Source organism: Fringilla coelebs (genome assembly GCF_963513975.1).
Source record: "Fringilla coelebs genome assembly, chromosome: 9".
Classification (NCBI taxonomy): domain Eukaryota; kingdom Metazoa; phylum Chordata; class Aves; order Passeriformes; family Fringillidae; genus Fringilla; species Fringilla coelebs.
Window position 1 is genome coordinate 17,575,269 of NC_140067.1, and position 12,999 is coordinate 17,588,267.

At 39.7% G+C, this 12,999-nt stretch overlaps 1 protein-coding gene across 7 annotated transcripts in view; it reads left to right on the forward strand.

Annotated features, from left to right (window-relative positions):
• Window positions 1-9,649, forward strand: part of SLC44A3 (solute carrier family 44 member 3) — a 35,888-nt gene extending 26,239 nt beyond the window's left edge. For 4 of the 7 annotated variants that reach the window (XM_084211680.1, XM_084211681.1, XM_084211683.1 and 1 more), the window contains 4 exons: window positions 5,570-5,707; window positions 6,183-6,419; window positions 8,193-8,291; window positions 9,396-9,649. In XM_084211680.1, coding sequence (XP_084067806.1) covers window positions 5,570-5,707; window positions 6,183-6,419; window positions 8,193-8,291; window positions 9,396-9,401 — 480 coding nt within the window. In that variant the 3' untranslated portion in view covers window positions 9,402-9,649. Of the gene's footprint in view, window positions 1-5,569; window positions 5,708-6,182; window positions 8,292-9,395 lie in introns of those variants that run through there. The other 3 variants (XR_014616394.1, XR_014616396.1, XR_014616395.1) reach the window with 3 other exon arrangements.
• Window positions 9,650-12,999: the final 3,350 nt, after the last annotated feature.

The following is a 12,999-nucleotide window of genomic DNA, read 5'->3' on the forward strand; positions in this document are numbered from 1 at the left end:
AGGTAAATGCCTTGTGGAGAATTGACCTAGATAAAACCAGAATTCATGCATTCTATTGTAAAGCACAGTTCTCTCCATGACAAACACATTGGGCCTCACCCCATCAAGTACTTCTTTTTCCTCCCAAAAACAATAATGCATGTTGATGTTACTGGCAATATTGCTTCTAGATATAGAGTTTATTTTTCAATCCTCTTGAAAATACAAGGATAAAATGGTCTTCTGCACTGAAATAATATTTTAAATAAGTTTATCTCCCATCTACAGACTTTATGATTATAGGAAACAAAAACCTTTAGGTCTTAACTCATTCTCTAGGATGAACCATGTAGGGAATAGAGTTGAACAAAGTTAACTAATTCTTACTTTGATACCTTTCTCTTCTTCCCTGTCCCATTAAGAAGAAACAAAAGGGGGGAAAAGAGAGAGAAAGAGAAAATAAAAGGCAATTAAGCAAGTGACAGGTAATTCTGTGCTTTTAAGCAGAGATATTTATGAACAACTCTCTGGAAATCTTCAGTTTGATTTAGTTCAGAAATCCCAAATAAGAACATTTTCTCAGTAAGTGCAGAAGCACTGAAAGCAACCCCAGTAATGATGTAATCATCACCCAATGGGCACATAAAGCAGGATCCTTTTGCTCCAACCCTGCCATAGAAATGGAGCCCACATGTCCCACTGGGATGCAGCAGGGAAGGACGCCCGACTGCCCTCTGAGGAGAAAGCTGTGTTGGTCCTACCCGCTGGATGACAGCCATGGAGGGAGGAGATAACACAGAGAGTAGGGAGCAAGGAAACCTGAAAATTTTCTCCAGTAAGTCCAGACTGAAAATATAAGGCAAAATGGAAATAAGAGCAAGACCGTTAGCCATCTATGGGACAGCAGGGAGGGGTAAAAGCCTGACAAGATCAGCAGAAAAATAGAGTAGAGTAGATCTAAATTGTTCATGAATAAATGTTGTCTGGAAGTTGGAAGGTTCCTAAGGACCAGTGGGACAACTGTATGGAACAGCTCCAAATGTAAGGCCTGGGAGAGGGGAAGTCCTAAGTGATTTAAAGAAGGGGTTTTCCACTTAAGAGAAAATTTGCATAATATGCTAATCCAAAATAGGCACTGGCGTGGCTGAAAGTCCCTTCCAGTCTTGTGTGTCCTCATCTCTTCAGTGGGGCCTCACAAGGCCCCTCTTGCTCTCATTTCCCACCATCTGAGAGTCATGATACAGCTCTCTCACCAGATTACTAACTGCTGCACAGCAGCCACACTCATTGCCTCTTGCTACCACTGGGTTTTGTTTTCTGAAGGGCTTCCATTGGCATCAGTGCCACTTGCAAGCTAAGATACTTTGAGGTCCAGCCTGAGCTGCGCTGCATTGCACTGTGCTGGGGGTAGCTGACCAGGGCAGCTCCCAAGAGAGTTGGCAGCAATAAGATCAGATTGGGATGAAAACACCAGCAGAGCAGAAAACGCTGAACTGGGATGAGAGATCAGCATGTCTCCTTCTTCCTTTTTAAGAAGATTCTGTTGCTATGGCAATTTTCTCTTCCCCAAGCTCATTTTATGAAAGCAAGCCCTAGAATGGAGGACTGAATTCAGCTGTTACACAAAGTAGCAATTATTCTCAACAATTGGGGAACTTACAGCCTGGATCCGAGCCACAGCGCCTTTCTCATGAAACTACCAGGTCACTTTTTCCAAGACCTTTGACATTCTGTGTTGTGAGGCACAGAAGGATATATTCTTTAAATAGATTTTTTTTTTTGCATACTGTGGTATTTGGAAATATGTAAACATTCACATTCCCTATTTATTCATCCTGACACTGAGAAATCAGTGTCTAGTTCCCAGGCCCCAAGCCAGAAGAGGGTTCTTCGGAGAGGTGGTGATATGAGATCAACTTGCTGGTGGAAGGATAAATGCTGATCCCAATCCACTATTCCCCGTGCTTTCAATGCCATCAATGCCACCATTACTTGCTTGTCATCAGAGCAGAGGCTACCATTGCAAAAGATCAATTCATTAGGCAAAGATAAAAATATAAGAGTTAGAATGTGTATATAAGGATCAGACTGAATCTCTTTCTAGCTCAGTATCCCATCTTCAGCAGTGACTGTGAGCAAATGCTAAGGTAACAAAAGGATATTTATATTTCCCTGCCTCTCTGCTGTTTCTGAATCTGTTTTCAGCCTAGGGACTTCTTGAGCTGTATGTTTTCTGTGTGCTTAATAACTCTCAGCAGATTCCTTTTCCCTCGAATTCCCCGCCTCCGTTGAGCTCGTGTGAACTTTTAGAAGCTAAAGCATCCTTTGCCCAGCATCCACAGTTCACAGATTTATGCTGAGAAGGAATACCGTCTGTTTTCAAATTCGGCTCCTACTGCTTCGTACTTTCCTGCCCTGCCTGGCCTTTGTTCTGGAAGAAACAGTGATCCATCTAAGCCTGCACAGCCTCTCTGCATTTCTCAGGAGCCAGCAGCCCTCTTGTGCATCCTCCTTCAGTCTTGTCTTTTCCAGACAGAAGAGCCTCATGTTCCCCGGACAGAAGACATTCCATGCCTTTTGAATCATTCCTGCTGCCCTTCTCCCAAACATTTTCAAATCTTTTGTGCATAGAAAAATATAGTCTGTAGAATCACATATTTAAATAACCTGTTCTAAACGTTAGCAGGTTCTTAACTGCCATTGTCTACCGTCTTAGCCTTCACAACAATCTTTAATTTGAAAGGCTTTGGATTATTGCACATATCCTGCAAATGAATGGGATAGATAAGATTTTTTGTTGAAAGTCCAAAATTATTTGCAAATATAGGTAATAACTTGTGTGTGTTAGGTGTTTTTTGATGAGTAAGAATGAAAAATCACTCGAGCTCATTTTTGTGCAATGCTGAGTTGCATGGAAATGTATGTTAGCTTAAATGTTTGATGTGTTTTGTTAGTGAGAACATGTAGATTTCTATGTGGCTGGATGGGATCAGGGCATGGGGTCTGCATGAGAAACTTGAAAATTGTGAGGCAAGTATATGGAAAACGATTCTAGGTTCAACGAGAAACCCTTCAAATATTTTTTTTCTCAGAAATGTATTTTTTGCTAAAAGGCAGAGATCACTTGGCTGAGTCTTCCAATTGTGCTGGTAATATTCTTGCTTCACATATGTCTGACTAGTTTTGTAGCCTTCAGCAGCTCATTAATTTCTGTCTCTCTCCTATTCATTCTAGAATGTTAGATTATTACCTGGCTGCCTTTATTTCTTGAATATTATCATTAGGTAATGCTTAGATTATTTGTTTAAGTTGTAACTGCTATAAATGCCATTTTTATCAGCTGGTTTGTAACACAACAAATGCCTGTTCAGGTGGTGTACTGTCTCCAGCGTCATTTCCAGTCTTTCCAAGGTCACCATTCTAGTTAATAAATATCAAAAATTCTTTTCATTGCACATTCTTTGAATACCAAAGTGGCTATTTCAAGAGTGCAAGCACATGGGTATTTATTTTAAGTTTAGAAACAATGTTTGCACAAGATCACGTGCTTTTTCAACATTCTTTTTTATTTTTAAAACACATTTTTTGAAATTTATAATGAATACAGAATCTCTGTTTAATTTATTGGCAAAATTTATACTGACCTCACCAGATCAGGATCTGCTCTGTGAATTTTGTTCTTAAGGAACAAAAAAAAACCTTAGAAAACACTTTTCTACTTTGTGTCTCAGTTCCCTGTGTGTTGAATGAGAATGATGAAAGAGGCTGAACTCACAGCATGTTATAGAGAGAAATCTGTGCATGTCTGAAATCTGCAGTGACAGCTAGGGGTGGCAGGCAGGGGCAGTGGGGTGTGAGGCCACCTCTGCCTGTGTCCTGGGCTCTCCTGCCGCCACATCCTGGGAGTTCTGGTGTGATGGCATCCTGCCAGGGAGGGAACACCCTCAGGATAAATGAAAGTTAGCAAAGAAAGCATTTTCTCCTATTTAGGAATGAAGAGAGCTTGCTTGTTTAAACATATTTTTATGCAGATACTCTTTGAGTTTCTGTAGAGTTCACTGGTGTCTCTGATGTTTTCATAGGATAGGCAATAGATCCATGGTCTTTACTTATACTTTTTCCATCTATGGATGTATTTTCTAATATGTAAGTACAGTATTTACAGAATGTCAATGGTTTTTTCTTTACTATCAGAGGAAAAATAACTTTTTTATATAAAAATAACTTTTTTATATAAATAATATCCACAATAAAGAGGCAGAAACTCTTTGATTGCATTTAACCTTCCTTTTTTCCTTCCTTCCTTCCTGCCTTCCTTCCTGCCTTCCTGCCTCCCTCCCTTTCCTTTCTTCTTTCTCTCATACAATGTCATAGCTTTGCATTGCTACAGAAATTGCTCAGAGGTAAAACTAAACTCTACAGAAATAAATTTTCTTTGTTTCAGATATCTGAAATTGTTTTATATTTTGAATTGTAAGTAAGAAAAACCAGATTTTTGAACATGAAGGGTTTTCAGTAGGCCAGTATAATTCCCTTTCAGCAAACCCCTTATGGGCTGGTTTTTTTTCCCTTCCAGGTGAAGCATAAAGCAATTGTAAGCACCACGTACATGTTTGGCTTTATAAATTCCTTTAGAACAGCAATCCCTTGCACACTGCGGCTCTTACTGACCATATCAGATGTGACTAAAGTTTTTGTGGTGTGATCTGCTTTGTAATAGTTTGAGTAAAGGGAAACTACTCATAAGAATTGCTGGTAAAGCCCAGAATGTGTTTCATGTATCATGAGTGCTGCTTTTCTTAGCTGATATTTTGGACATAATTTCAAAACCTTGCTGAGGAGTTCCACAAATGGGACATACATGTTAATTTATGCATAAGTGCAAAAATAATCAAATCCATGAAGGTAAATATTCTACCCTCCCCACCTGTCCAGGCAAGTTTCCACCAAGCAATAAAATGTAAAATTCTCAATACATTGAAAAACTGGGAGTGCCCCAATTATCTGTTGTTCTGAGGGGGGTGGGGCACATGCTACAGTCACTGCTCTAGTCCAAAATCCTTCCCAAAAAGGTTTGTTCAATGGCTATGACTATAACTTGAATTTCACTAAAGTGTTTGAAAGAGCCATGTATAAAAGCTTTTTAATCATCAGCCTTTGATGACCCAGAAAATACATGACTTCATTTTTCCACTTCTGTAGTTGGCCAGCAGTGTTGGAGATAGATAGTCAGTAAGTTTGGACAGTGACTTCAGGTGTTCTCTGGTAATTGTGTCACATTCGTTCACAAATTTGGAGGTTGAGAACTTCAGTGTTTTAAAATAAACTGGATAAAGGTGGCTTCAGTAATTTATTTAGTCACTATTGTAACATTTGCTAATGGTGGAAATTATGTTGAAAAACTCTTTGAATTTAGAAGCATGGCTATTATAGTAATTTAAAATAAAATTGCCATATTATGCAAAATAACTCTTTATATTCATAAAGTCAGTAATTCCAAATAGAGTTTAAGGCTTTGTGTTTTGCTGAAGTAAAATCTAGATTATCAGTCTTTCCTCTCTCACTGCATTATTATCTTATGTCATTTCAGCATGCATACACAACTACAACCATAAATGGGACAAATTTTTGTACATCAGCAAAGGATGCTGTCTGTATTTTGGCAAGGAATTCTGATAAACTTGCATCCATTAGCTGCTTTGGAGATTTTCTCCTATTTTTAGGAAAGGTAAGAGTAAATGAAAACATTGGTTATGTAAAAATGAAGTGAAAACATCAGCTTTGATTATCTTTTCATATATCTAAAGTAAATAAAGTTTAGCTTTGTTAAATCCAGTGTTGTCAATGCTATAAAATAAGCTTGGGAGAGAAGAATATCTGAGGAATTTACCTTTGCAGCGTTATTTTGTTGTACGATAGCAGTGTCCTTGGACCCACTCTGGCAGTTGCAATTGCATAAAGTCTTTGGTAAATGCATGGCAAGAGGGTTCCTCTGCCCTGTGGTACATACACATGGAACTGAACTCCAAGTGCCACAGCCATGTGATGCTGGAAATTGCTTAGCTATCTCCCAGATGAGATGTGCTCTTAAAATACTGGCTGGAATGTATTTGCCTCAGGGTTTGGGGGCTTGTTTTTTTTTTAATGAGAAACATTTCTGCATGATTAATGAGGCTGCACTTGTCTCTTGCTGCCCTTTGCAGGTGTTTGTTGTATGCTTCACTGTTTTTGGAGGATTGATGGCATTTAACTACCACCGGGAGTTGCAAGTGTGGGTAGTTCCTCTGTTGCTGGTTGGATTTTTTGCCTACCTGATGTCCCACAGCTTTCTGTCTGTGTTTGAAGTGACAGCAGATGCCATGTTCCTTTGCTTTGCTATTGATATGGAAACAAATGATGGAACTGCAGAGAAGCCATACTTTGTGGATCAGGAGCTGCTGGTAAATCCCACTGATTACAAAAAAAGATATTTGAGACATTCTAAGCTTTTAAGCACTTTTTCTTTCCCCAAGACCTAGTAACTCACAACCCATGCTCTTTCCTTTCCAAGACCTTAGAACAGGATGGACTCAGGGATACAAGTACATTAATTTATAAACTGAAGTAATGGGTCCCTCTGACTCCTGTGTCTTAGCCACAACCTGCTGCCTTCTTTTGGTCGTATTCAGTAAGTAATGGCTGACTACTTAAGCCTAATTAGATATATCTTCAATATATTGTTGGTAATTAAAAGAAATAAATAAATAGACAAGCTAGCTGCAGAAATTGATCCATAGGGTGCCCTAAGATTAATGCTTTTATTTCTTGTGACTCATTGTACACTGACGAGAAAAAACTAACAAGTAGCAGGTCAGGGATCCATTCCACATCCTACAGATGCTGTAGTTCTGAACATATTTAATGCAAACCTGAGTTGCTCTGCTTTATACCTTTACAGATTCTTTCACCAAAACATTGTCTTCTCTCTCTCGATTAAACTCTTCTGCCTCTGGACAGGTTGTTCTGCATCTTTACCTTGTAATTACTGTATTGTATTACCTTCAGTACTTAGCTAAGAGTGATGTAGTGCTGTAACTGAAGCCTTTGAATAGATATGTGTCATCCCTTTCTAATTAAGAGAATATCTGAAGATGTAGATATTTTTTCCTTTTGTGCTATTTTTGACACTTCTGTCTTTTCCTTCACAAACTACACAACAAGAGAAAATCTTAGCAATCCATGAAAACAAATAACCAGGAGCCAGAGTAGCTCATATGACACAAATATTCTGGATGGATTTCTTCAGGACAATGTCAGAACGGTTTTGGAGTTTTGGTTAATTTTTTTTAATGCTGCTGTTAGAGTTTCTGTAATATTCACAGAATTTTGTTGAGAACAACAACAGCACAACAAAAAGGCAGCCTAAAGATAGGCTTAACCCTTTGTACAGAAGAAAGCAGATATATATTCTTTGGCTTTGGTTCAGAATAGTACTTAAGCACATTGTCTGGCTAGGAATATAAAACCGAATGGAAAACTCTGAAGCCTTGACCTCTGTTCTTCCCTGTCTGTTTTGCCAAATTCTAAAATACTTCTTAAGCCAATTTTCCTTCATGAAACAGAGGCTCTCCTTTCTCCACTTCCAAACTTTGTGGCAGTGTCTCTTTAACTCTGCTCTTAATTCTGCATAATTAGCCATGCCCTAGAGCTGTGGGTGAAGAGAGGATTTCCCACAGGGACAAGGAGTCTTCCAGGCAGGACAGGCTCTATACCCTTCTATGGAAAACTGTGGGCAGCACATCCAAACTCCTCCTCATTGTATGATCAAGAGTAAGTTTGCTAACACAGACAAGAATTTGGAGTTTCCCAACACATGAAGGCATTTGACTTGTCTGTGTTACAATCAGGTTACAAACATCCTGGGGGTGGAAGGGAGGCTCTGTGGCCCTCAGGACAATATTCAGCAGTGGGTGGAGAGCCAGGGGAGGGATTTCATACAGCTGGAAACCTCATTCCTGCAGTAGGAGATGTAACAGAGATTTTTGATTCATCTTTCTCAGCTGCATTCATCACTTTTGCTGCCTCTGCAGTCCCTTGCAGTATCACTCAGTGTCATCCAGCCAGGAACCAGCTACAGTTTCTTAGCCCTGGGCTAATTATCTTCCTTCACCAGGTATTTTTATTACCATAATGGTTTCCTTTCACAAAGATCTCACCCTGGTTTTTGCTTGTAGACCTTTGTGAGTCAGAGCAACAAGTTAACAGAAGGGCGAAACCACAGAAACACAGGACCATTCCAGGATAATGAAGATGGGACAGAGCTCCAGCCTATGGTGAGACAGGAGCGTGGGATATGTATTTACCTGCCAGCTAATGTGTTTGCCTTTATGTTCCAAGGAGAAGGGATGGAGGTTATCACGTATCTCCTGTCATCTCACAGCAACCAGCATGCTGTATCCAGTATCCTGTTCTTCTATTGCTTTCCCTCCTCAGGAAACCCTCTGCTAGTGCAAAATAAATCAATCAAATAATTCTCTTTTTTCTTCACATTCCCCATTGTGCTCAGCAGAAGAAGAGAAAGTTTGGACAGTGTCAGAGGTGTAGGAGATAAATCATATTCAGATAGTCTTTCACCTGCCTGCTCTATCAAAATCAGAAGAGTGTAGGCTGCTTAATTTCATGCTGAAGTTCCAGACCTCTAAGACCAGAGCTTAGAGTTTTTTCCTCTCCCCCTCACCCCCTTCCTCTCCTCTCCCTCTCCTCCCTTCCTTTTTTATTAGTATATATATTTATTTTTTCTGTTTTATGATGGGTTAACAAAGCTGACATGCCAGAAGGGAGTGTTTCCCCACACCCAGGCTTGGGAAAGTCCTCAGAGTCAACACTCACTCACTGACATCTGAAAAAATGCTGCAAATTGCCCAACCTGAGAAGCTGCCCCAGCAAGTTCAGAATCAGGACTGATTTTCCCCAAGCATTGTGGGGGCCAAGCTAGGGCTGCCAGAGGAAGACTGTGCAGGAACAGCTCCTCTGGCACCCACACCTGCTGGGTACTACAAAGTCCTCTGCTGCCACAGCTACTTACACACGTGTAACAGATGTTGGAGATTTTTCTTGATCTGCTTTCAAAAGGTACCAGGCTCTAGTGACCTCTCACACAATTCTGTGGACATTCTGCTACAGGCAGAGCACTCCTCCAGTTTATTACTGCAGTGAGGGATAGTACTACATATTTTCATTGTTTGGGTCTGTTATTGCATTCTTCAGTAATTTTTTTGCCAAGCACAGAAACCAGAGGCTGGGTGGGTGTTATTCTCTGCAAGATTGTGGATTTGAGATACCAAAGAACCTTAATAGTTTTCCCAGTTTACTCTCACAACATTTAAATGCAGAAACAGTGCTACATATTATTTGACTTCTTTTTTCTCTCTTTGTAGACTTGAATGTGAAGTACACCAGGAGATGTGGAAGCAGAGCAGCAAGAGCAAAAAAGGTCATATCAGTAAAGGTTACCAATAGCCCAGGACGAAGTATTAGCTCCCTAAATCTGTTGTATCTTCTGCACTGGTAAAATGACACACAATCTGTTTGTGTGAATAAAACATTTTGTGTGTCATCACATCTGGTTTTTATTACTATATTTGCTACAATGGTCTGAAAGTTGATAATAAACTCACTCTTTGTAAATTTCTATGTTGTCAGACTAAATTACTAAGTCAAAAAGGTCATGGAGCTAACATGATTTTTTCAGGTTTCTCTGGGAATGCTGTGCCAGTCATCCCTAAAACAGTAAATGCAGAAACATTTGTAGAGGAGGTGCTCTGAGATGACAGTGTCCTGATTCATTCTGCATATCTGAACAGCCAATTAAGGAACAGACTAAGCTCACTGATGGAAATTACCCTTGATAGAAATTCTCTGTAGTCAAGATAATTAGTGGTTATGAGGTAGGTGTCTTTCTTTTAATTATACTCTTTTGGGAAAGGTTTTTACAAGTTCATAACATGAACTGTCCAGCTCCTCTCAAAAGGGTAGATGAGGAATAGTCCTTCCTTCCTTCCCTCCTTCCTTCCTTGAAAAGATGAAGCAGAAAAATTTGCATCTGTATTTAGAGCTTGACAAAGTAGCAGATGACAGAGATAACAGGACAGACATGAGATAAAAATGCTATAAATTATACTTCATAGAAATGTTAGCTGTAACATGGGTGTGAAACACATAATGGAGGAAATTGAGCAACTGTCGGGGCTCTAGTCAGAAGAGGAACACAAGTGTAGACACTTTAAAAATAATTAACTTGGTAACATCTGCCAGCACTTTCTTGTGAGCAATTTTAAAGCTTGTTTAAACTTTCTACCTGGATCCTGGCTGTAATACACTTTGTAGGCTCCACCTTGTTCTGAGTATGGAGTAGTTTCAGATTTTACTTGGTGGCACATTTTATTCTCTTTCAATTTTATTTGAAGAGAGGTTTGTGGTGGGAAAATTATGCCAGCCAGGGACTTCAATAAAGTATCAATACAGGAAGTGAGACATCACTGCAGGTAAGTGACTCAGAACTGTCTTAAAGAATAGATTGATAACCCCTTGATTAGTCACAGCTTGGAAATGATGTACAGAAAAGCTCACTGATGCCTGAATAAGAAATCCATTTCATTTAAATACTGTATCTGGCCTCCTGCTGTTGAAAGGAGACTAGTTATCTAGAAATACTAAGAAATACTTGCTTTTTATCCATAATTTAATTAACTTCAGTCTACTTTAACATGAGCCACTTCAAGAATTTGCAGCATATAGGATAAATGATGAAAAAGGGAAAGAAATGGATGAATTACTTTCTGCCTGGCAAGATGATAATGAAGATGATAATGTACTGGCTGTGACTCACCATCTCTCTTTATTTAAATCTGTACCCTTGGATACTTTTTGTTCTCATCCTGTGGATGCTGTGGGAACTTCTGAAAAGTCCTGAATAAGCAATAGCTCTCTGAGATGACCGTGAGGAAGTGTGCAGATATGGTACTTACAAAGGGGCAAAACTTCTTCTCTGCCATGGGTTCGCCAAGATTGCTTCCAAGAAGCAGTGTCTTCACAATGTAAACATGATAATTTACAAAGCATAAGAGGTTTGCTTTGAAGTTAAAAAAACCCCAGCTCTTATTACACATTCAGGGTTTTTTTCCTGTTTGTAATTCGTACTCACACTGCAAGTTTTGGCCTTTGACTCAGGAACTCTGGTGGAAAAAAGGGAGGGAAATTTTTATCTAAGTATATCCTTGTTTTCAGAAAATCCCTAAATGACCTTCAGAGGTCCCTTCCAATCTCAACAACTCTGTGGTTTTGCTCGTTGCAATTATGATGCTCCAGAGTGGAGAAAGGATTCAAACACCTCCTACAAATTCTGGGTTAACTTTTAAAGAAAGAAGGTACTGCAAAATGCCAGTTAAGCTGTATTTGAGTGTATGCTGTTTCAGGATACACTGTATTGTCATTAGTCCAGAAATTACATTATAAAATAAGTTTTGAGAACTGTGTGTATTTTTAGGTAATACTTCCAGATATATAGCTTTTAATGACATTTGTACAGAAAGCACAGCTTTATAGCTTTCATTTACAACTCAAGACCTCCCAGTCTTACATACACTGCCCTGGCAATTGTGTCAACAATCTCCAGCTGTAGCATTGCTGTGTGGCAGGAGCCTCCACCTGAGCTACAGGGATAAAGCACTCACTCCTACAGAAGCTGATGCTATTTAGTGCTTGCTTCTCAGGGCTGCCCTCCCCTGCAGGGTACTGCAGGCAGGCAGCTGTAGGGAGGCTGCATGGAGGCACAGCTCCTGGGAATGCAGCTCCTGCTGCTCCTGAGGTGGGCTAGACCGCTTGCACTCATCTGACACCTGCCCCACAGTGCACCCAGTCAGTGTGGACTCATCTTTCTGCAGTGTGGAGGAATAGATTCAGCAGAATGAAAGGTACTTTTATAATATGTTCCTTAAAAAGAGGGACTACTGGTGCTTGCTAACCAGATAATGGCTAAGTATTGCAGCCTATTGTTTTAAGCAAAGCAGCTTGATTTTGGTCTTGCTCGGTGTCTGCTTCAAACTCTGAATTCACTTGTGATTCCACTGGATCTCTCTGTGGATGAAACATGCGTACCGACAATAGCTGGTGTGTTGTTTGTTTCTTCTGTTAAAGTAGATAAGGGGCAAGTAGTTTAAAGCCTAAGTTTTGGCTTCAGAAGGAAGGAGGGCATGGTCAGGCTTTCAAAAAGATTGCTTTCACCCAAACTACAAAAACAAAAAAGCTTTTGCTGTTGATTGTAGAACTGCTTTTCAGCATTCAATACAACAGTTCTAAATAATTAAGAACTACTATTTTGAAGGGGGGGAAACAGTATCATTCAGGAAGAGCAGGTCTTAACAGATCTGTTGCTAATAATTCTCTGGCCTCAGATGCAGGGCTCGGACCAGTGACCTCTAGAGAGCCTTTCTAATTTAAATTCTGTAAAATAAATAAGCTTAAGACTTACACAACAAATAGGTCAGCTGAAAGTCAGATCACCACATCACATTCAAAGATGACAGAAACTAATGGAGCATGCACAAACAATTTCCAGTCTTGAGAAAAAAAATCCTTCATAAATCCAGAACTTGCAAATGTAAAACATTTAATATGTGACTGCAGTACATTTAAACTGCAGCGAACACTTTTAAGATAACCTTGAATTATTTTACAGAAGTTAGAAATTGCAACATTGGCCCCCATTGATACATGCTCTTTTTCCTCCTTCTAAAAAGCGCAGAAAAGTTAGTGTAGCTTCTCTGCACTCCATGCTGAGGAAGAAAGCATCCTCCATTTAGGAATAAAGCTCTGCTATCAGTAACTGAGTATCTGGGATTGCAGGTACTCAGCAGGCACGGACTGTGTGTGTCTTTACATAATCTAAAGCAACAGTGCTTTAAAGGCCACAGGCTGAAGCAGAGGCAACAATATACATGTGTGATCCTTGTTTGCCTTGAGAAAATGGCAGGGATTTAGTGA